The 24139-nt window shown below is 41.1% G+C and overlaps 1 protein-coding gene across 1 annotated transcript in view; it reads left to right on the forward strand.

Annotated features, from left to right (window-relative positions):
• The window catches only part of LOC140304625 (multiple PDZ domain protein), a 55784-nt gene that overhangs the window by 26843 nt on the left and 4802 nt on the right, over positions 1 to 24139 (forward strand). Inside the window, exons 21-36 of the mRNA XM_072383333.1 lie at positions 4366 to 4671; positions 6029 to 6226; positions 6949 to 7126; positions 7960 to 8070; positions 9268 to 9333; positions 9647 to 9718; positions 10217 to 10304; positions 10937 to 11145; positions 11417 to 11508; positions 11604 to 11727; positions 11898 to 11984; positions 14731 to 14805; positions 14901 to 15245; positions 15461 to 15544; positions 20628 to 20821; positions 23906 to 24053. Coding sequence (XP_072239434.1) covers positions 4366 to 4671; positions 6029 to 6226; positions 6949 to 7126; positions 7960 to 8070; positions 9268 to 9333; positions 9647 to 9718; positions 10217 to 10304; positions 10937 to 11145; positions 11417 to 11508; positions 11604 to 11727; positions 11898 to 11984; positions 14731 to 14805; positions 14901 to 15245; positions 15461 to 15544; positions 20628 to 20821; positions 23906 to 24053 — 2377 coding nt within the window. The remainder of the gene's footprint in view (positions 1 to 4365; positions 4672 to 6028; positions 6227 to 6948; positions 7127 to 7959; positions 8071 to 9267; positions 9334 to 9646; positions 9719 to 10216; positions 10305 to 10936; positions 11146 to 11416; positions 11509 to 11603; positions 11728 to 11897; positions 11985 to 14730; positions 14806 to 14900; positions 15246 to 15460; positions 15545 to 20627; positions 20822 to 23905; positions 24054 to 24139) is intronic.

Consider the following 24139-nt stretch of genomic DNA (forward strand, 5'->3'; position numbering starts at 1 on the left):
AGAGAAGGCTTTTGGGAACGCAGAAATCAATCAACTCCTGAAGGATTAATTGAATTCCACTCACATTTTTAGATACCCATGCAGATCTGTACTGACAAGAATGAGCATAATGAGTGAATGAGTGTCCATAATAAATACAGCTCTGTGCTCTCTGACATGACTTTCACTTAGTCACATACCAATAAGTGATGTTGGGTCCGTTTCGGTCTTGTTTTCGATGCTGACTGAGGCACTACAGTCATGTTTAGATTATATGATGACATTTTAAAGGCTGCCTGAAGGGAAAGTGGGTAAATTATTACTTGTCATAACATCAGCAGTTATGGCTCCACATTGAGAACGCTTGTTTGGCTGACTGGGGATGTGCTCCACCCCCGCCACCCCTCTGCCCTGCAAAACACCCACTCAACTTTCTCTCAGTTTTTACTCTCTCTTGCTTTTAAAGACACACATATACACACATTAACACACGCAGGCACGGCCTGTCAATGGTCTAACCTCCAAAAACACCTTAATCCTGCTATGGGAAATATCTCTGAATAATTCATCACTCATCTCACCTTGAACAGTGTTATAAAAAAAAAAAGGAGCGTTTTTTCATGGATTTTTTTTTTGTTTTATCCTTTCTTCCAGCACACGTGCACGCGCACACAAACACTCATTTTGCACACGCACGTTCCTGCTCGTTCTGCCTTCTTCTGACAGCACTTAAGACAATCTAAGAGCAAGTGGAGGCAGATGAGTTGCTTTGGCAGTGAGACACAAAGAAGGATGAAGACTTCGTCACAATCAACCTGCCTCTTTTGAGACGAAGCAGGCTGTCCACATGGTTCAGTTTCAACAGCTTACAGCAGAAGATTTAATCCAGCACCCCGAACATAACAGGGAAATTTACTCTTTGAGCACATTCATACTGAATTTGTGCTGTATGCAACAAAAAGAGAAATAGAGGGTGCGAGGGGGCTTTAATAATGTCCTTGACATATATTAGCATCATTTTATGAACAGACCCAGGCTATCTTAAGTGAGAAATCTTTTGTTCAATTTTTCTAGTTGGAGGAGGGCACATCCATATCTACTTTTCTATATTTCTGTAGAAATTTGACCTTAAAAAAACATCCCCATATTTTCATGCAAATCTTTTCAAACAAAAAAGAGAACAAGACACAAATGAACAAGACATAAATGCTAAATTTGGTCCTTTTTTTTATTATTATTATTTCTTCGCATCTGTGAATGGCAAAAGTATTGGAGCCTCTGCGGTTACTGTTTCATTTTGAAGGTCAAAGTAGAGCGAGGTTTTTTCATTTGTGAGTGAGCGCTGTTATGAAAAAGAATTTTGGACAGACGTGACCAACCTTGAACTTTTAGATATGAAAAGGAAGCGACAAAACTCTGCAGTTTAGAGTTTTTTTCAATCTCTGAAAGCATCCAAAGGAAACATCAGGACATTATCAGCTATCCTTTTCTAAACATGCTGAATCTGTCATGTGGCTTTGCATTTTGCAAGTTAGAAGGAAAAAAAGATGGGACTCAGAAAGCCACTTAGCTCCTCACGAAGTACGAAGTTATCTCTACCACTGAAAGGCTCTGTTTGCAGTTGTCACGTCATGCAGAGTAAAACCCCTTTGGAAGACCCAGAGCATGGCCGTGCGCTTTGTGTTTGATCAGTCAGAAAGGGCACATATCAGCCCACTACTTATTGACCTCTACTGGCTACCAGCGACAGCCCAAATTATTTTCAAATCACTAACGTTTGCCTACAGAGTGGCTTCAGGGTCTGCACTCAGCTATTTATACTTGCACAGATTTATGCTCCTTCTCAAACCATTTGTTCTTCTAAAGTATATAATCTGGCATTACTATCCCTATTCATAGGGCAGTCTCAGTCCTGTGTTAATTTTTGTTCCACATTGGTGGAACAAGCTACCAAATGCTATCAGATAAGTCTTCTATTTCCACCATCAAGAATCTCTTAAATACTCATCAGTTCCTCCTTTCCTAACACATCTAACACCGTAACACATCTAACCCAAACTCACTTTGCACCTCTTTTCCTGTCCCACTTATATTTTGTCTTTTTAAAATTCATCTAGCACTTAAAGCTTACACCAGGGTCTCTCACTGTACATGTGCCAGAATGTTTTTCACTTGTAAGTCACTTTATAGAAAAGTGTCTGCTAATTGATTCAATGTAAACGTACATGCAAATGTGTGTAATCTCAGTATACTGAATCTCAACAGAAAGTATGCCCTGAAGAAAGATAACATCTGAGGCAAACATGTGGTGTGACTTAAAACATGTTGAAGAGGAATAAAGTTTATGTTTTGGAGCGGCCTCGTCAAAACGCCAAACAAATAGAAATGTTGCGGAAGGACCTGTGGTAAGCGGAAACCCACCAACATACCAAAGATGTAGCTGTTATGTTCAGAGCAATGGGCTAAAATTCCCCCTACGTTCCTGAGCAGAACTTAAGAGCAGCTACTGGAAAAAAACTTAGAGGCAGCGAACGCATGTTAGCCTACTGGCTGATGTATAGAGACAGCTTGAAGCCAGGATTTGTGTGGACAAGTGTTAACGGTCAACATCACTGATGTCTGGAACTGTAGTGATCGTAAGTCACAACTTTAGACATATGTTAAACTGAGCAATTTCATTGGCTGGCATCTGTGGTGCTGCTTAAAAAACAGAAAGAAACCTGAACAAAGGGAAGCTATGGATCCACAATTCAGTTCAGCATCAACCCATTTAAGGGTTGTGTCATTTGATTATTTGCCATTACAGTCCATCTCCAAAATGCATATTGGCCACATAAGATATTCATCCCAGATCCTGAAAGCAAAGGGTCTTTTACCACTCATTATGTGGCTGGCTGTGTATTTTGAACTCAGGCATTAGGCGCTACACTCCTGTAATTAAAATGGCTTTGAATGACCTAACTATGACACCATGGCTATAAAGAGTTACGCCTCTATTAGAGGGTGTAAACTTAGACAGGATGCTGCATCACAAGTATCTCACATCTGTTAACAACATCCCCAAAGCCCTGAATTGGATTAAGTGGCTATAGAAAATAGATGGGTGGAAGGATGGATGATGTCTACGTCTTAACCGTCAAAAACCAGAGCAAAAACACAATACAGGAACGAATCAATCAACACTGCGATGAGACACAATTTACACAATCTGGAATCAACAGGATTCCCTGCAGAGAGGACCCTGCTGGGTCTGAACACACAGACCAGCACACAAGCTCAAGAGTGCAGCTAGGTCGCGTTTGCATGAAACACTGATTATTCTGTCAGTCTGACCGAAACCAGAACTTCTAAAAGTGTGTAAACATGTTAATCCAGCTGAAATTGTACAAAATCAAGTGTCTGAAAACCAAACTAACACACTCGGATAATGGTGTTATGGTTTTAATCATCCCTGCATTTATTCAACACTCCAAAAGTCCATTCTTTTTGCATGTTTTTTCGTTAGCAGTAAAAGATAAAAGTTTGCTGAATTCCCAATAAAACTGCTCTCATCCACACATTCCTTTTGTCACACGGCTCAACCTGTCAGAAGCTGCAACTGAAAGCAGCCCATTGGGACAATGTGCCAGCTCGTGGTCGCTCTAAGCATTTCCAGACTGATGCTCCGTTTTGATAAAATCCGGATTTTATAACCGCAGCATCATCACCGCTAAAGTCATTTGAAGAAGTGCAGTGAATCAGATATACTTACATGTATGGTGATCTCCCACAGAGGAAGTTAAGCGCCAGAATGTCGAACATACTTTGGTTAATAACTCTAACTCAGCCCTCAGTACTGTCAACATTATTTTACACCACTGACAACAATCTAAACCAACCAACAGTTCAATTAAGCATCAATAAACAAAAAGGTTTTGAAAGTAAAGTAGCTAGAAACAAATGCTCCGTGTAGCATGCTGGTGACCTGTTGCATAATATTAATGTTATGAGCAAGGTTAGCTTGAAGGCTCCAAAGAGACAAAAAATACAACATTGAACATCTCAACTTGTTTGAATAGCGGGCTTCTGAACTTCTGAATGTCTCAGGGTGTTTTTTTTTACATTCATCCAGAACAAAAAGCCTTGGAGCCTTTGTGTTATTGTGTAACATTCGCAAACTTTCACAAACTCTCAACTTTTAGGGCACACATGATATGATGTAACAGGAGAATAGGCTTGGTAAAGGCGATCAAATAGTAACTAATGAACAGATTATTTGCTTTTTTTTTACCATTATTCTCTCGCTTGATTCAGAATTATCTCTCGTACATCTAAACAGAAAGAGGACGACGAAATGTGATTAACATTTGAAATGTTTTGCTTTTCCTCCCCCACCCCCACTTTCAGCATAACCTATGTCCCAGCTCACCGGGTGGACGAACACCGAACCCGTCTGTGTTTGCCCCCTCTGGCCTCCATCTCAACAGACAGCGCCTCCTCCTCGCCCACCTTACCACCTCCTTCTCCTGAGCCTACGTCAGCCTCAGCCAGGTCCTCCAGTCCGCCAGCCTCATCCACTCTCAGACCGTTTGCTTCATTCAAATTTAAAGCTCCAACTCCAGATCCACCCACAGTCAGAGCTTCTGCTTCGTTCAAATCTGCATTCAAAGGCCCAGCCATAGCTCCTAAGATCACCCCAGCCTCAGACTTAAGGTAATATAAGAGCCAAAGGTTTCAGCTTGTTATTTATGGTCACCTAATGCCTGCTTGGGCTCGAGAGTGCAATATAAACCTGTCAAAGAGTTTGTTAGACTTTGAGGCTCCAGCTTTATTACAAATTGATATGTTTGCTGAAGAGAATTCAGACTGTGGAACGCTATATCCTCTGAGATCTTTAGTGAGTTTAAAGCAGGCTTTTGATTTTTTTTCTTTGTTGTAACACTTCACTCAGTTGCCCAGCAGCTCTATGATCTGAGTTATTATCTGTCCCTTTAATTAATCATATCCACGAGGAAACTTTGTGTTTCAGTATGCAGCCAGCACCGTGTGTCTTTTTGTTCCAGTCCTCCTTTTCTCCTCTCCATTCTTCTCTGTGGTTAAGTCAAAAGCTTCTCCCTGCGTTGAATCTCTGGGTTATATTTAGCTGTTCGCTTATGGATCTCAGTGCTGACTGTCAGCGAAAATGAATTGTTTCGCTTCCGTCCGTCCCTACTTTCACTCCATCTTCATGCTTCTGCCTTTCTCCTCCCTCCCTCACTGCCATATCTCTCAGCCTTTTCGTCTCTCTTATCTTTCAATCACATCTCTATCTCTTTGTCTGTGTGTGACTACATCTGTCTTTCATCTCACCCTCTGTCATCTTGCCCGGTTCTGTAGCTCTTCCCCTCATTTTGCTTCTCCTCCCTGCCTGGTTCCTATCCCTCTCCTGGCCACTCTCTTTCAGCCTGGTAGAACCATTTGTTCTGCCCTCTTCTGAACATTTACTGGCTACGGGCTCCCGCTGTGCATATAGCAGTGCTATCACTTACATCCTTGGGCTTATTACAGCTCTCCACCGTTAAACATATTCATGAAAAAATATTTCCTTCTCTACGGCTTTTTTTTTGACACTGACACATATTGTATATACTATAAACTACTTTATACTTTAACGCACCCACATACACACATAAACTTTAAGACACCGTTTTACTGTGACCTCACAGGCAGAATATATGTGTAGTCTTGAGGCCTCAGAATAAGTTGGTCATCGTGACTTGTGTGTCAAGAATTGAAAACATAGCTTGAGTGCTTAGGCTCCAACTAATAATTATCATATACACAAAAAGTTAATGATTGCTGGATTAAAACATTTAAAAATGAGTTCAAAATGCCCACAGTTAAAAACATAAAGACATTCAATTTGCATGACAGAAAACAGCTCAAACCATTAAATTCTCACATCTGAGACTGCAGCAGAAGAATGTTTCCGTTTAGCATTTGTAGACAATTTATCATAAGGATTTCCTCTCAGTATCGCATTAAATCCAAATGATTTATTCTGGTGTGGGTGTTTTTTTTCCCTCAACAGTTGGCAGATTCCAAAATCTTTACCTCAAAACAATAAGGAAGAGGAAAAACGCAGAGACGCTGTGCAAGAGAGAACGGACAAGTTGAACGCAGATGTGAAAGTACCGAAGCCGGAAGTGCAGATAAAGATGGACGGTAAAGAAGACCGAGATGAAGAGCTTAATTATCAGGCCACAGTGTACTGGGATCAACCTAAAACGTGAGTGAATAAGCTATCTTCGTAACAGCTGTAGATAGACTTGATTAAGGTTTCGTTTTCTAGGGGTTTTCAAACTCTGTCTATGATGCCCTTCAACACCTCTGTACTCAGTCTCACTTCAGCTTTCAGCCTCATTTTTCATCACCCGTTGTTTTGGAAGCCTTTGGTTGATGTGACCTCGTATTTTAAGGATTCACCAAAATTCTGCACTGATACTATTCCCGTTGTTGAAGATAATCTCTAATGCATGCATTCATATTTAGATCTGACCATGTACCCTAAACTGGTCGCGGAGAAAGTTGTTTGACAATACTGGGTCAGATGGGGCTCTGTCACTGAGTTATGCCTCTGCCCAAATTATGTCCACAGAAGGAGTAGAGCAGCAGAACAGACTTGCCAGGTCCGGAGAAAGGGACTCGTTTCCCAGCTTGTATTTACTGCATTTGTGACTGCGTCCCACTTGCATAAATCTCATAATATGCCCTGCACACTAAAAAAATAAACAGCTTTTGTGTGGCTCCTTGGCAGTTGTGATATTCCGTTGTTTCACCCTAATCCCAGAAACTCAATAAGCACTACTAAACAGTGGAAAGTGAGTAGAAAGTGAAATATTATAAAATATATAATAATATATAAATCCCACATTCATCACTGTAGCTGTACTTGTAGTAGGATCATCAAGCTCTGCGATATTTGCGAATGCATCCTGCTGTGTGTTTCAGAGTGCAGCTGACTCGAGCACCAGGCCAGTCCCTGGGCATCAGCATAATGGGAGGCAGAGGCATGGGCCGGAGACTGAGCAGTGGAGAGATGATGAGGGGTGTCTTCATTAAGCACATCAGTCCCGACAGCCCGGCAGCACATAATGGCACCCTCAGGACTGGAGACAGGATACTAGAGGTATGTGTGTTTGGACGTGACGTGTGTAATGGTGTGTTGCAGACACAAAGATGGAGACGCACGCATTAGACACGGAAGGAAACAATGGTGTGTCTGTGCCGTGCAAATGGGAGTGTTTGTGAGCAGCAAAACAAAAGAGGGATACATGTGTTTGCTGCATTAGTATGTAATGTATGTACCTGTGCTGTAACAGCAATTTTGTGCTGGTTGTCATCTCTGTTGTATTTCAATTTGACATTAAGTACAATTAATAAAGTCATTAAAATGCTTTATTTAGATTTGGAGACAAAAAAAGAACCATCTGTAGGTGGTAAAGCTGCTGATCTCTGGATAATCGGACAAGAAAGGTCAGGCTGGTTTGAGATTATAAAAGGGCTGCTTTAAGTCAGAAAACTATTTTTTCCATCTGGAATGGACAGAGTGAAATCAGAATGCACAACATGTAGAACCTTGAGGCAAATGAGCTATAACAGCAGAAGACCACATCCGAGGCTCCTGTGAGCACAGACTTGCCAACACTGGGCAGATGAAGCCTGGAAAACATGTCACTCTGTTGTGGTTGTTAAGCATTTTCAGTACAACACAGACCAAAAAAAAATGTTCTTATCATTTCTCAATAGCTGTTTTTGGGAGTGCTGTGAATGAAAATGCCTGGCATTCAAGATTTTTCAGAAGAATTTCAGATAAAGAAATAAACTAAGATACACACTTGATCTGAAATAGTTTTTCAGTTGAACTTTCTGGGGAGAAAAGGTTTTCCCGACTCACATTGGCCACATTCCAATGAATGTTCCAGTGAATGGTGTGTTGTGATATCTTTCTTCTTGGCCAAGGTGAGCGGTGTGGACCTAAGGGATGCGAGCCATGAGGAGGCAGTCGAGGCCATTCGCAGGGCTGGAGACTCTGTGGTCTTCCTGGTGCAGGCCGGACAGCACGGCTCTCAGGTACAGCATCTCAGAAACAACCTACACTCGTGTACGCGTGTTTATCATGGCTGCCTCGCGTTATCCTGTGCTCGTTTGGTGTGTCAGTTTTCTGCATCCTCAGAAATGACCTTTACGTGTACGCAAGCTGCAGTATGTAGGTGACCGGTGGGGGGGGGCGTAAGGCTTACGTTTCATGTTTGGAGGTTTTTCATCGTCAGTTTCTCACGCCGTGTTCAGTCCAGGAGCCTCATGTACGATCTACGATGCTGCCGCTGCTGCCTTTTCTGTCGGGATCTTAAGGTCAACAAAAGCTCTTTCATTGTTTATCAGAGTGCTTCTGGTAACACCCTGTAAAACAGCTTCCGGTCTTAGTGATCCGGCGTGCCACATCGTAACAAGTGTGCTACACGGCTGTTTACGTGAACACGAGGTGAAACAGCAAGTGTATTTTCAGCCTGATAATTCTTTCCGGTAATTTACAGTTACGTGAAAAAGACAGCACGCCCGCTTTCAATGCTGTGGTTTTTCATATCCCAACAAAACTAAGCCAAAATGCAGAAGCAGTGTGTGGAAAAACTAAGTACACCCTTAATGCTACAGAAGGAATTAAGAGAGTGAGAGTCAGATGCATGTATTTATCTAATTATAAGCAATTATGAGTGCCTCTGTAAAAGTATTTTTTGACAGGTTTTGACAGTTTGTTGGTCAGCAGGTGGCAGCAAGATTAGGTTTGTTTCTGGAAAAATGATGTGTGAACAAACAAGCCCAAAGTGCAGGTGTTTTGGTCATAATACACAGCAACACCTCTGGTGAAAACCAACAGCATATGGGCAGAAACACCTGATACCAACTGTTTAGCACAATGGCAGCGGGGGGATTCCAAGTAAAGCAGCAAATCTACAGCAGAATGGCTGAAAAAGAAAATAATCAAGGTGGTGCAATGGTCCAGTCAAAGCCTAATTAAAATGCTTCTGTTGGAAAAGCAGAAGCTGGGGTTAAACAAATGCCCACAAACCTCTACAAGCAACGTTGTCAATAGGAGCGCGTCAAACGTCACCATCAGAACTGCACCGATGTTTGTAACACATTTTCCACTTGGAAGAAAAACAAATGAGAGCAAAACATCTTCGACTGATAATCTAACCGACATTTCATGCATGTTTGAAAGTCATAGTTCTCACCTGTCTACTCTGCGTCTGTGTTTTTCGCCAACAGTCTCCTACTATCATCAATCATGAAAGACTAGCTCCAACATCGGTTTCCAACTCGCACAACAGCAAGGTAATGCTGCTCGTTCCTCTGTGTTCGATGCCACGCTTTGCAGAGAAATGACTGAGGTGTTGAGTTTACTCCAGCCTCGAGATAATGATCCTTTTCCACTGCTTTTCAAGTGTAGAGACTTAATATGCATTGAGGTTTGGCTGTATGGCTGTAGTGTATGGAGACTATATATCCACTGTATTGTGTATGGCGTGATGAGTCATTGACACCCACACAGTAATCCTAAAAGGCTGAAGAAAGGGGGGTTATTTTGATTTGTGTTTTGGAAGCATTGTGTGCAGAACCATATCTGTGTTTCCCTACATGATTTTAGGAAGCAGAGACTCTCAGCAGTCTTTTCCTTAGTCTCACCCCTGCAAACCCCTTCACTCCCACGCCCTTTAAGGTTGGTACGTTGTTGTGTGTTACCACGGGTATGCAGCATCTTAAAAGCAGCCTTGTATTTACACCCGAACAACTTGCAACAAAAGTAATTAACGTGCATATTTGTAAATAGAACCCCTGAAGTTCAAAGTCCCCTTGCAGCTACCTTGTTTGTTAAAAAGCCTTTGTGTTTTTTTCCCTCTTTGATGGAGATGTATAACTCTAAATACACAGTGCATTCTTTTGAAGTTATTTTCCCATGAACTTCTAAGTTTGCTACAAAATAATGCATGATTCTGGTCATCTTTCATGTTATTTTTAGCTGACATTAAAACTGTGTTCATTAATTCATCTTGTTCGTCAGTTTGTTTTGGGGTTGTTGTTTTTTTTTTTGCTTTTTTTTTGCCTCTGCTTCGTGAAGCACACTGAACAAGCCTCGGGGGTCGTTCAACTCAAGCCTGAGGGACCCCTGAGGCATCTCAAACTCTGCCTTTTCAATAATGCAAAACTTCTCCCCAAGGCCCCCTCGCCAACATCCGAAAAAATGGATCGCAGAAGCCCCGTGAATGTCACAACGGCAGTTGAAGATGGGGACGACACCAGCAGGAGTAAGTGTGCGTCATAAAGACAGACATATATAGGGGTCCTACAAAGCCCAGAGGCTCAGGAAACTTTACACTCACACATTCATTTAGTTCCTAACTGACAGAAAACGAACCGCAAGTATCAAAGCGGCACCTTTCATGGAACTGAGATTCAGTGCTTCTTTAATGATCTCCTGGAGCACAGAAATCCCAGGACCATCCTTTACAGAAAAAAAGTAGATCATGCCAGCCCATAATACCTTACCTGTAACATTCAAAGTGACATTCATTTTTTTTGTACAGTTGCACAAATTGTGAAAATATTAGGACAGGAGAGTAAGTGTGAGCAGCCTTTTTTTTTTCTTTTAATCACCAACCCAATGTGCTTTTTGTAGTCTTTCTTTTATGAAATACTATGAAAGTGAACTGAATAGAAATAAAAACTGTATTAAAAACAGACATTGTCCTTTTTTTCCTCAACAAGTCTGACATCCCTGTCAGGCAAAATGCAGCAACACCACACATGCTGTCCTCCGGCTTGTGAAACTTCTCCACTTGTCTCCATATGTCAGCCATTACATGTGGTATGCCAAACCTTTTGGTTGACCCATCTGCTTCTCGTCCTAACAACCTCCTGTTTGTTAACTCTCCCCTAGAAAAGATGCTTCAGCGCTACGGCAGTCTGTCAGGAAAGCTCCACATGATTGAGCTGGAGAAGGACCCCGCTGCTCCCGGTCTGGGAATCAGCCTTGCAGACAACAAGGACAGCTCCAGGGCCCGCATGAGTGTCAAGATTGCAGACGTTGACCCTCAAGGGCCTGCTGGTTTGGATGGGAGGATACAGGTTGGGGATGAGCTGTTGGAGGTAAGGAGGAGAGGGAGCAAAAAGATTAACAAACCAATAGAAAATAAGACAAATGAGCAGTAATTGTGATTTTGAGGCATTAAAAACACAAGAAGAATTGAGTATTTTCAGCAGATCTATCATAAAAATGATCATTTAAAGTATTTAAAGTTTTTTGGGTTTTTTTGATGAGCAACCCTACAATAAAGCTGATGAGAGCAAATTAGGAACGGACATGTTGAAAACGATCTTTTCTTTCAGTAGAAAGTGCCTGACGTTATGCTTCTTTCAGATTAATGGTCAGATATTGTACGGCCGGAGCCACCAAAATGCCTCCACCATCATCAACAACACTCCATCTAAATGCAAGATCATTCTGATCAGGTAACGTGACCATGTGCCATTTGCACATTCGCTAACTTGAAAAGAATAAAGATCTTAATTAGTCAATCAAGACTTTTTATTTGTGGTTTTCTTAGAAATAAAGCGGGTCAAATGGACAAGGGAATCAGAAGGCAGTGTGAGTACACAGGAGACTCCCAGCCAGACCCTGCAGAGGGTGGGGGATTATCCAGAGACGTAGAGCACATCTTCCTACCTCAGGTACAACACCTTCACTGCTGTTCTAGTGTCTAGTTTTAACTTGTCTGGGCTTTAACCATTGTCAGACCTCTTGCTGCACATGTCTGAGTACCAGACACCAGCACAGGAGGGAAAGAAATCAAATGTATAGTTAGCTGTCTGCATTGGTTATCTCATCTCTCTCTCTCTAGGATCATGTAGGTCTGGGCCTTAGCCTCATCGAGGACAAAGAAGGAGTGGTAGTCAGGTCCCTGATCCAGCACGGCACTGCCAGTAAGGTGGGGCACCATCACAGAATGACTATCTTGTTCTTCACCGTCTTCTACAATAACATAAATAAGTTGTCAATACAGAGATCTCATGACTCCGTTAAGCCAACAGGACTACACCGCAACCTTTTTATTGTTGCTTCTTTCAGCTCTAATACAGTCCCAGTCAGAAGTTTATAAGCACTCATATTTGACATGCATGTCATGACAATATTGAGCTTCAGTTATTTCTTTGAGCAGTTCTTTTTCTGGGACATAATCATTCTGCAACAGACATTTTCAAAAGCGAAATAAAAACAAAAATTTAGCGCCAAAGCTATCATTTTGAGTTTATTTTCTTTTCTGTATTAACTCGTGGTCAAAATTGTACTTATACAGTCGGGATTATACATACAGCACTCCTAAAATGTGATGAAATTCTCCTTGGAAAGATGTACTACTCTTGGAAGCCATCAACTCTTCTTGGCAGAATTGCTGCTGTTTTGGCATGAACCTGACTTTTAAGCACTGTCCGTGAATTTTAACAAGGGTTGAGGTCAGGAATATAGGCAGTCCATTCTGAAAGTTTAATGTAAGCCTGTTTTATCGATTTTCAAAAACAGTTTTGATGGCTTTTTCGGCTTACCATTACTCATGGAACAGAAAATTGTGTTTCAGCTTCTCTGGCTGACAGTTTGAGGTTATTCTGATGAAGTCTGAGATACTTTGTGCAATGTACAGTTCCACTGGCAGCAAAACAACTCCAGACAGTGATGCCACCACCACCATGATTAAAAGTTGGTACATTGTTTTTTGGGGGGTTGAATACCTCATATGTACCCACTCAACGATACCTTTGATCATTATGGCCCAACTTTTCTAATCTGACCGTCAAACTTCCCTTCAGAGGGCTTTCTCTTTGTCCGTCGGTTCATCTGCAAATTTAAGTTAAGCCTGACGGTGTCAATTCCGTAAAAAAAAAACAAATGCAGATATGCAGCCAGTCAGATGGAGAAATAAAGAAACTTTAACAAACTTAAACTATAAAACCCAACGAAAGGCATTGATGGGAACCGAAATCCAAATCTGAAGCAACGTGGTTTCCAAAACAGGATTTAGACTCTGATATTCAGGGATTCAGAAAAAGAACAAATTAGAAGGGTTTGAGAAAACTGGCAGAGAACAAGGAAAAATCCTGGGTCACAAGGAGAATACAGGGACAGAGACAGGGCTGTGCTTATATATTTGATATAGAATTCTAGCTGTTGAACAGTCCTGGGTGTTTCTTTGCCATATTTTGAATGATGCTCTGAATGTTTTTAGTTGGAGAGAGGTCTGGACTGCAGGCAGGTCAGTCCAGCACCCAGACTCTTCTACTAGGAAGCCATGCTGTTGGAATAGACGCAGTATGTGGTTTAGCATTGTTTTGCTTAAATTTAATCTGGATGGGAACATAAGGTGCTCTAAAACCTGTATGTACCTTTCAGCATTAGTGGTGCCTTTCCAGATGTGCAGGGTCATAGGCATTATTGCTGCTTCCTCTCTGTGAGGACCTGTGATTTCTAAAAAGAATTTCAAATTTCGATTTTTGACTTTGCCTCAATTTTAGATGAACTGTGGCCCAGAGAAGACAGTGGTGTTTCTGGATCATGTCAGAATCACATATGTCTGCCTTAGGGCCTGAAGGTCACAGTCCCTTTCACACAGAGATAATTTGTAGTAGCAGTTTTTTACTTTGCTGAACCTCTGCTTATCTTTACTTCTGAGAGACTCTGCTTCCCGAAGATGCTCTTTTTATACCCAGTCCTTTTATTGACGTGTTGCCAATTAACCTAATTAGTTGCAACATGTTCACTTACCTGTTGCTTTTTAGTATCCCTCACTTTTCCAGCTTTTTGCTGCACCTTCCCATCTTTTTTGAGATGTGCTGCTGTAACAATGTCTCGTTTTCAGCAGCTGAAGTGTTTTCTGTGGGTTTTTTTGTGAAGCAATATTAGTTTATGAGATTTTCAAATGACTGTATTCTTTTCTCATTTACATTTTACACAGGTGGGAACCAAATGCAGGAAACAAATCAAATTAAGCTGCGCAGAGACAGAATGTTTTCAAAATAAAACTCAAAGTAAATTAGGATACAGACCATCTCCAAAAGAAAACCCACAAAGCTGATAAAAGAAAGAAAGAAGCCTAAAACCACAATCCATCACATGTGTTGTATAATCATTCTGTCCAATCTGCTTGAAAATCACACAAAGCCAAACATTTCCATGACATGCAAGTCCATGATGGGTGTAACACTGAAAAATTTCAGTTCCATAACTTTAGGCTTCATTATGGAAGATCTCTCCTAACTTTCATCTCTGGAATTACTTGATTACTTTGATTAATTACTGGAATTATTTCAGCACACGGGTTGCACTCAATTGAATCATTGAATTGAGTTTTTTGGCCGGCAATCACTGGTCTATCAGAATGAAGCTGCTGATAAACGCCACACAGTTGTACAGTATACAAAGTTGCGAACCTTAATGTTATGGCTCCTGTGTATTGATATATCTGGAAATATTTCAACTAAATGAACACTGAAACAGTGGTTGCCTTTTGTAAAGAGATGTCATCGTGTGCTAATGAGCTTTCATGTATGGCCCCGGGCAGCACTTATGCAGATATTTGTCCAGAGGGTGTGTTTGATTTCTTTTTTTAATCTAATTTCCCCTCCATCTGTCTTTCATCCATTTTGCCAAACTTACATTTTTATTCATATCCCTGTTCACAGGACGGCGGGGTAAAGGTTGGAGACAGAATCCTAGCAGTGGGTGATGAACCTGTGGCTGGACTGTCGCTGGAAAAGGTTCAAACGCATATTCACACACACGCTGCACTATCTGCTCTCCAAGGTTGAACTGACTTAATGATTTATGACTCCCCTGCCCTCTTTGTATTCAGGTGTCCAGTTTGATTCTCAAGCACCGGGTCACTGTCAAGCTCTCTGTCAGCCGGTCCAAGAGTCTCTCTTTGTCTTCTTCTCTAGCTCTCCCTTCATCACTGTCCTACCCATGCTCTCTCCCTGCTGCTCCCTCCCGCCTCCCTCGGGTCTCCTCCCCCTCCTCTTCATCTCCCAGTACCGTGCAGACCTCTTCGGTGGAGCGTTCTGATTGGATAGGCGCCAATCCCACAACTTCTGACCCCCTGAGTTGCCCAGTGGTTGCTGGAAGAGAAACCACCATCGAGATTTGTAAAGAAAATGTAGGCCTGGGCCTCAGCATTGTCGGAGGATGTGACTCTCTCCTGGTGAGAACAGCCATGTCATATCTGAAATTTCAGTGCACACTTCCTGTGAGAGGTCATTTGTTTTATTTGTGCACAGAGAGGCATCAAATGTTTTATCCATCCTCGATAACCCAAAAAAGAAAGTCTTTCAGCCTCAAGTTAGGAAATATAGTGGTGAATATATTCTTTTATTATGGAAATAATGACTGTTCTTTTTTTTCCGCATTTTACACCAGGGGGCAGTAATAATCCATGAAGTGAATGATGGAGGAGCTGCACAGAAAGATGGAAGACTGCAGGCTGGAGACCAGATATTAGAGGTATAACACACAAGCACACACACCGAAAACCCAGATATACAGTTCTGAAGTATTTTGACTTAAACAGTATGGATCATTTATTTTTATTTTCACCAGTTTATCGTGTTTGTTTTTCAAGACCTGCTCTGGTTGGAGACATTCTATAATCACTCACGTTCTGTGTTGTTTTTAATTTCCTTAATTTGATTTGTTTGCAATTCAACATGCTATACTATCAAAGATTGTTAAAAAAAAGGAAGAATGAACCCATTCTAACCTGGACTACACTAATACACGTGTTGTTTTACCCCTCGAGTCCGGAGCGACGCACATCAGCATAGCATAGGCAAAGCCTAGACATGAGACACGAGGGCAAAGTCAGTCATTTACCATGAGAGCTGAGGGTTAAACCTCTCAAATAGTTTTCATTTTGCGTTTCTAGTTTGTTCAGAGGCTGAGAAATAAAACGTTTTTAGTGGAAAGCTTTAAAGTGCAACCTGCAGGTTAACAACTTCAGTGACTTAAAGTTTAGAAAGCTACAGGAACAGCTAGGTCTACAAAACTAAAACTAAAAAATCCTCTATAAGACTAAAGCATCTTTAAATGTTATCATAAAGCTTATACAATGCCTATAATAAAGTATTTACCCCTCTTGGATGTTTTCTCTGTTTGTCGCTTTTATAAATTAAATCATGGTCAATATGATTTGGCTTATTTGGCAAAAAAAACAACAACTTTCATGTCAAAGTGAAAACAGATTTTTACAAACTAATATCACTTTTTCATTTCATTTCATTTCAAGCCTTTATTTAAGCCTCGAAAATCATTGAGGTTTCCTGCATTTACAATGATGTTGAGGTACAACAACAGAAAAAGAAAAAAATACAGACAAAACAAAGATAAAGGCAAAATTAAAGCATTAGGAGACAATACTCAGTACTCCTTCCCCTTTAAAAACAGGTGCACACTGAAGTAAGGTGGTTTGAGAGCAAAGTCTTAAAATGTCCAGGAGTGGTGAGAGAATCATGAGAATGTTTTGAAGATGGTTCCGTGCGGTTGGTGCACAAAAAACGAAAAGCAGATTTTCCTCGTTCAGAGTGGACCTGTGGGACTTTCAGTGTAGGATAGTCAGCTGAGCGGGTTTGCTAAGTTCCTGTGGTCCAGCATGGATGATACACATGGTGGTAAGTGTCCAGTGAGAGCTTAGTGAATAAAAAGATAAAAGTGTTTGTGCTTTAAAAGTGCTCTGTGTGAGAGAGGTCCAGCCAACTTTGTTGTACAGGGAGCAGTAGTGAGTAATATAACCTGATGGCAGAGTGATAAACTGAGTCGAGGGGTTTGAGAGTGGTAGCAGCAGCATGCCTATAGATTATGTCACCATAATCAAACTGATAAAAAACTGATAAAAAGATTGCCTCGACTATGTTACAATTAGTGAAATGGAGATCACCTGAGTGCAGGTGATGCAGGTGAAGTGATTGTACTACAAAAACACAGGTGTCTGGGAGGTCCAGGCTCTGGTTCATCAGTGTTCCTGCTACAACTGCATCATGAAGACAAAAGAACACTCTGAGCAACTCAGAGAAAAGATCATTGAAAAGTATGAGTCGGGAGATGGCTACAAAAACATTTCCAACTGACTGGACATCTCACAGAGTTCAGTTAAATCCATCATTAAGAAATGGAAAGTATGGCGTACGTGTAAATCTGCCAGGAGCTGGCTGTCCTCACAAATGGAGTGACTGGGCAAGAAGAGGACTGGTGAGGGAGCCCACCAAGACAATACTTTCTTATAGGCATTGTATAGCCATTTTTTTCGAAACCCTAGTTCTTCTTCTGGGTTTTTTTTACACGTTAAGTCACTGAAGTTGTTGAATGGAACCCCAACTGATATGACTTGCCTGACTTATTGGACAAACACTGGCTTTGGTTTCATAAATAAAAAGACTGAAGATGTCTTTGTTTTTATAATATTAGAGAAAAATCATAGTCTATTTTTGTTTCCATTGCATGATAGTGAAATAGAGGTGATGTAAGATCCTCCCCCAAACGGCTCCAGTCATTGCACATCGCAGAGAAATAAATATGACATCTATTTGGCCTTTTAAATGTGGGCCAAAGGAGGTGAAGACAAAGCTTAAGACAAAACAGGGAGTGTACACCAAGATTAAAAAGACCAGAGTTTGGTAGGTGAAAGTGCTGTGCAACAGTTGTTTTAATTCTAATGGAGGAGCTCCACCTTCTGTCATCAGCTGTTCAAGTTTTACATGTTGGATTTGGCCAAGGAGTGCGGTGACTTTGACTGTGGACAGTCTCACTAATTATGGTTCAGTCTTGTTCTGTTTGAACTTTCTAACTTTTCAAGGTTTGAATCGCTGGAAACAATGAGCTGTCATGGCTGAGGGTTCTGTGGCAAAACGATGACTTTCAGTCAGTGAATGACAGTTGTGTTGTAGTTAGTTCTCTGATTTAGCACAGCTAGGAGCTGATTTGATATAACAGTGAATGTGTCATGGCCTACAAACAGCAGTAGGTGTGTGTGTGTGTTTATCTTCTGTAATTTCAAAGAGCATTTGTTCCAGACGGAATATATCAAAATCCAGCGGTACATAATGACAGTATGACAGATCATTGTTGACCCTGTTACCACAGGCGACATACACGAGCTCGTCCCTGTTAGTGCCAGCTGACAAAGATATCAAATAAATCAAGGAAGGCGTGGAGAGCGCACAGCTCTTTCAAAAGTTGTTTTTGCTCTGACGGTTATTTAGGAACGTTGTAAAGACTTTCTTTACTTCCCTTTTTTTGTCTTTCAAATATAAACTAAAACCAAAAGCAGCACCATGTGGCACTGCATTGATAGCTTTTGTAACATTGTTAAAACATTTGTTTTCAGTTGTTAAATAGTTGATTTAGATGTAAAATTCTAAATTTCTTATTTCTGTACTGATAGCTGCGTACATCTATTTTGTGATTATCAAAAGAGGATACTGAGGATTGAACATTTTCCATATACAGTTCACCATCTGAAATTCTGAACTAGGTTCTCAGTCCTATAATGAACTAGTAAATGGACTTGTACTTGTATAGCACTTTTCTAGTCTAAGTGACCACTCAAAGCGCTCCACTACATGCCACATTCACCCCACTCACACATTCATATAGCACGTCTTAGGATACTTAACTACGTGCTTTTTTCTAAGCATTCACACACATTCATACACTGGGGGAGCAACGTGGGGTTCAGTGTCTTGCCCAAGGACGCTTCGACATGTATCCTGGGGAAGCCAGAGTCGAACCACTGACCTTCCGATTGGTGGGCAACTGCTCTTCCTCCTGAGCTACAGCCGCCACATTAGTTTCTCACTTTTGTATCCTCTGAATTGTCCTCCTTATATATATGAGTCTTTGAAGTACAGAATTATTGGCCTCCTTGCCATCTGATCAGATGCATGCACATCTCTACATTTATCTATTTCAATACAAATTATCAATTTATTGTAAATCAATCTCTGATTTAATAGGACAAAAAAACTTTTTTTAGTGCATAGCCAACATTTTTTTTTTTGTCATTTCCACACACTGATGGAAGCTTTTAACCAGCAGAAGCCTAGTGAAAAATACTTCAGTCTCACAAATAACATCACACCAGTAAGGCAGCTTTGACAGCAAAGGGAAAAAACACAGATTCAAAACAACAACATGTCATACACCTATAGGAAACTAAGAAAAATAAGAGCAGCAGCCATGCTGGTGTGGCTGGCACCACTTTTCATCAGTTTCTGTCGCGCCGTCTGCAGTGAGAATGTTGCTGTGTTATTTCTAGCTAAATGCTAAAATAATGAGAGAGAAAATTACTTCATTACTTTATTACTTCATTATTATTACTTTTTTTTATGGGATTGAGATCAGGCCTTTGTGATGGCCACTCCAAAACATTGACTTAAGCCACTTTGTGACTAATTTGGCTGCACGCTTAGGGTCATTGAAGACCCAATTGTGCCCGAGCTTTAACTTCCTGGCTGATGCCTTGAGATGTTGCTTCAGTATTTCCTAATGTTCTTCCCTCATAATGCCATCTATTTTGTGAAGTGCACCAGTCCCTCCTGCAGTGAAGCAACTCCCCAACATGATGCCGCCACCCCTGTAATTCACAGTTGGGATGGAGTCCTTGGACTTCCCCCTTTTTTCTCCAAATGTAACAATGGTCATTATGGCCAAACAGTTCAGCTTCAGTTTCATCAGACCACAGGACATGTCTCCAAACATTAAGGCCTCTGTCCCTGCGTGCAAACTGTAATCTGTCATTTTTATGTTGCTTTTGGAGTGATTGTTTCTTCCTCGCTGAGTGGCCTTTCAGGCCAGGTCGATACAGAACTCGTTTCACTGTGCATAATGCCATTCTTTCCAGATTCAGCCAGCATCTTCACAACGTCTTTTGCTTTTGTTCTGGGGTTGATACGCACATTTCGCACCAAACCACGTTCATCTCAGGGACACAGAACCTGTCTCCGTCCTGAGCAGTATGATGCGGCACCTTCAAGCATCTCGAAATTGTACCCAATGATAAAAGTTTTGGAGGTCGACATTTCTCCTTCTGATATCTTGCCTGATTTCTTTTGATTTTGTCATGATGTCACACACTGAAATGTTGTCAACTAATCTATCAAAAACTTTCAAAGCCTTGACATCATCATCGTCTGGGCTTTCCCAACCAGTTTAAAGGCATTGTAATCTTCGTGTCTGTTAAGTTGAAATAAAAAAAACTAATAGATTCTCTCTTTCATTATTCTGGCATTTAGCAAATAGAAATATTTTTGGTAATCCTAACTGACCTAAAACAGGAAGGGTTTAGTCTGGTTTAATGTCAAACTGAAAAAAACAGTCAATGTAAACTTCTGGTTTCCAACTGGTGCAGAAATGATTTGCAAGCTCTGTGGCTTCGACTGGAGCACTCACCTCACAGGGTCAAGAATGTCGATTAATGCTACATGAATGAGCACTATGAACATTCTGTTTGTCAACTAAAAACGTCTCTTTCGTTTCAAAGTTCACAAACAATACAAACGCTTATATCGTTAATCTCACTCTCATTACTCCCAAGGTAAATGGCATAGACCTGCGGCAGGCCACGCACGATGAGGCCATTGCAGTGCTGCGGCTCACCACCCAGCGGGTTCAACTGAGTGTCTTCAGGCACCAGGAGGCCTACAGGGAGGAGGATCTGTGGGATGTCTTCAGTCTGGAGCTCAGGCCTCGTCGTGGAGAGGGACTGGGGTTCACCACTGTGGGGAAGAGGTACAGTCATGATGCTCTGACAAATGGCGAGCCTCCAGCTTGTTAGGTCTCTATGCAGCTTTGATGGGAAACTATCAAATATTATGGGAAAATTTGGTGTCGCAAAGACAGATTTTGATTTTACTCTCTTTTACTAATAAACGAACAAATAATTTTCAAAGGGTTCATAGCCAATTGTCTCGGAAATAAAAAAAACATTATTGCCATTGGTGAAATCTTCTGATTTTGGTATGAGAACCAAATTATTTATCCATCCATTTTCTATACCGTCAATCCGTTAATCGGGTAGCGGGGCCCCCAAATTATTTAATTTAACAAAATGTCCTCAATCACTCATTATAATAAGTCAAATCACTGAAAATATAATTAAAAAAAGAAGCTCTTAAAGATATGATTTAATTTCAGACAGATCCCCAAAGACGTGTGTGAGAAAGGTGGCTGTTGTGTATCCGCTGTGAGGTCATGGAGTCAAGTGCAACAGATTAAAATGAAACACACTTGTGCCTAAACTGAGATATTGATGACACTTATAGTTCTGTCACAGCACTGGAAAGTGTTATTTGGAAAAGTCTTGGCCCAAATATCGTGAGCTGCACCTAAGTTGCCTCTGACAAACCGCTACCGCTGCATTTAATGCTGTATTGTTACTGTAAACTTTCATGTCTAACCCTTTCACTTGTACCTCTACTGTAACTAATCAAAGAAAACAGTATAAGATAGATGTTCTAAGTCAGTAATTTGGGTAAAGTTTGTTTAGGTAGGACTTAGCTTAACATGTACACCTACACTATTTTATTTCTAACTCTTTATCAAATGATAAGTTAAACTAAGTACTTTTAGAGCATTTTTACGCATTTATTTCTTCTTTTTCCATGAACTATGTAACTGCTGAGCATTTGCTGTTACTAGCAAAGTAAAAAAGTGCTTGATAACATGATATTGATTTTCGACATCACACTTTTTTTGTAATTGGTACACTTTTGTACATTCAAGTACTTTCAAGTACACAAACAGGAGCAAAACTGTTGGAGACAAAGATGCTATGTAATACTGAGAAAAGGTTTTCTCTGAAGAGATAGAAGGGAGCCGTATTACCACTCAGGAAGTGAGATAATCTGTCAAAGACTGGAGCTACTGCAGATCCTTAAAAAGGGTGTTCTGATGAGGGGCGATGAAGAACAGGTGTGACAGCAGGAGTGCCCCAGCCTCCGCCCCAGACTCCCAGGAAACCTGCCCCGCCCTCACCAGACTCAGAAACCAAACAGCAACAACAGCCAAGCATGATCGTGACAGCTGCAACCTTCCCAGACCTAAACCACATTTGTTGCCAGGATGTATGATCTTGTTAATGAAAATAAGAGCGTGAATAAGGTCAACTGAACTTCTTTTTGGATCTTGAACACCTTTCACCTCTTATCTGAAGGCTTCTTCAGCTCTGAACTAAATGGTGGGTTGTGTCAGCTTATAAGCAGAGGGGGTCGTTACAGTTACAGTCTCCCCTATGAATCAGATTAGCCATTCATGTAGCCTTCTCTGAAAAGTTGGAGTGGTATATCTGTTGTATCCACCTGCACCCAAGTTTAGCGTGAGTTCAGATGTGTTTCTGGTAAAATAAAATTTAAAAAAGAAAGAAAATGATGTCAGCTAGCAGTGATTTAAGATGAAGCAGGCACTTTGCCTCTTTTGACCGGTTGATTAATAAAATTTTTTGGTATGGCAAATATAATTTGGTCTCAAAATTAAGATTGAGTATTTTCTGTTGAACCCCGCCTTTCGCCCAATGACTGCTGGGATAAGCTCCAGCCCACCCGCTACCCGACCGACGGATTGACGGTATAGAAAATGGATGGATGGATTTTCTATTGAACACACTGAAAGAACATGTAAACTCTAAAGTCATAACATAACATGACATAAAAGTCCAAACTCCAGGGCATATACTCATTCAGATGCACCAAAAGGCCCAACACAGTTTCCCACCCACCCATCAGTGACTTGTAGCCATGACATCTTAACTGGAAAGTAAAGTCCCATGTGTGTAATATCCTGTTCATTCAGGAAAACATGGAAATCTGCCAAGGAAATTAAATCTGCATTCAGGCTGGTGGGGAAACAAAAAAAACAAAGTAACTGTTCAAAAAGAAATGTTCTGAGTTATAGAAATCCAAACAAAGAGGAGAAAAAGAAAGCCCTGTCATGTCAAGATCTCAACTTCAGTTACCAATTATATCAAACTGAGTGTTCCCTTAAGTGTGTTTCAGACGTAGGTTACTTACTGACTCTATGCTCACATCATGTATTTCACCTATAGACGTGTATTTATCTATAGGTGACAGTCCACTGTCTCCCATCTAATTGTTATTCACTGCCCTCACCATCTCTTAAAGGCGATGGGCCTTGAGGTGTGTGTCTCAGTTGTTTCTCTGACCGAAGAGACGTTCTGCATACAGACGGGCCTCTTCTGGATCTGTGAATGGGGTCTTGTTCCCGTTGTGCATCACTCTCAACTTGGCTGGAAATAAGAGTTCAAATTGAAGTCCGGACTTGTCTCATAGCAAGTTCCTGGCTTGAGTGACAGCAGCTCAGAATTGAACTAAAATGGGTGGAAAGTCTCTGAAAATTTGAATTTGCTGGCTATGTTATACAAGGTTTTTGGTCCATTAGTCCCTCTGCAGGATGTCATCAGAGGCAAAGGCCCTATGTGCTCAGTTAATCACTGGTCTCTCTGTTTTTAGAGAAAATTGGCTGCGATTTTTTTTGGGGGAGGGATTGTGAAAAATTGTGAAATGTAATAATTTTAGAGTCCATATTTAGGGGTTACATGAACTAAATTGAAGGAATCCAGCAGTACCTCCTTTATAAAAATAGGTGTATGGTTAAAAGTTACATTCATCTCACGAACAGCCAATCAGTCGACCAACTGGAGACCCCACAGAGCTCAAGGCAGAGACACCAATATCTGAAGGGTTCTTTCTGGCAAGGTGTGGTACAAAGTCATGCAAAAAAATCAACGGCCTAACAGCTAACAAAATGTTTTCTTTAACCTTGGGTTGACCGTTTTTTACCTCTGTTCTCTTCCGACAGCAATGACACGGGCATCTTTGTGTCAGATATCATCAGAGGAGGTGTAGCAGATTCAGATGGCAGGTTATTGCTTGGTGACCAAATTCTGTTAATCAATGCGGAGGATGTCCGTGCAGCAACGCAGGAGCATGCACAGAAGCTTCTACAGGTCTGACTCATTCACACTTACGCATGCAAAAGAGCACACACCAATAAGCAGCATGTTATGCATTTTTTATGACCTCCTCTTTCTAT

This window comes from Leuresthes tenuis, unplaced genomic scaffold (genome assembly GCF_036924035.1).
Source record: "Leuresthes tenuis unplaced genomic scaffold, fLeuTen1.0.hap1 SCAF_4, whole genome shotgun sequence".
Classification (NCBI taxonomy): Eukaryota; Metazoa; Chordata; class Actinopteri; order Atheriniformes; family Atherinopsidae; genus Leuresthes; species Leuresthes tenuis.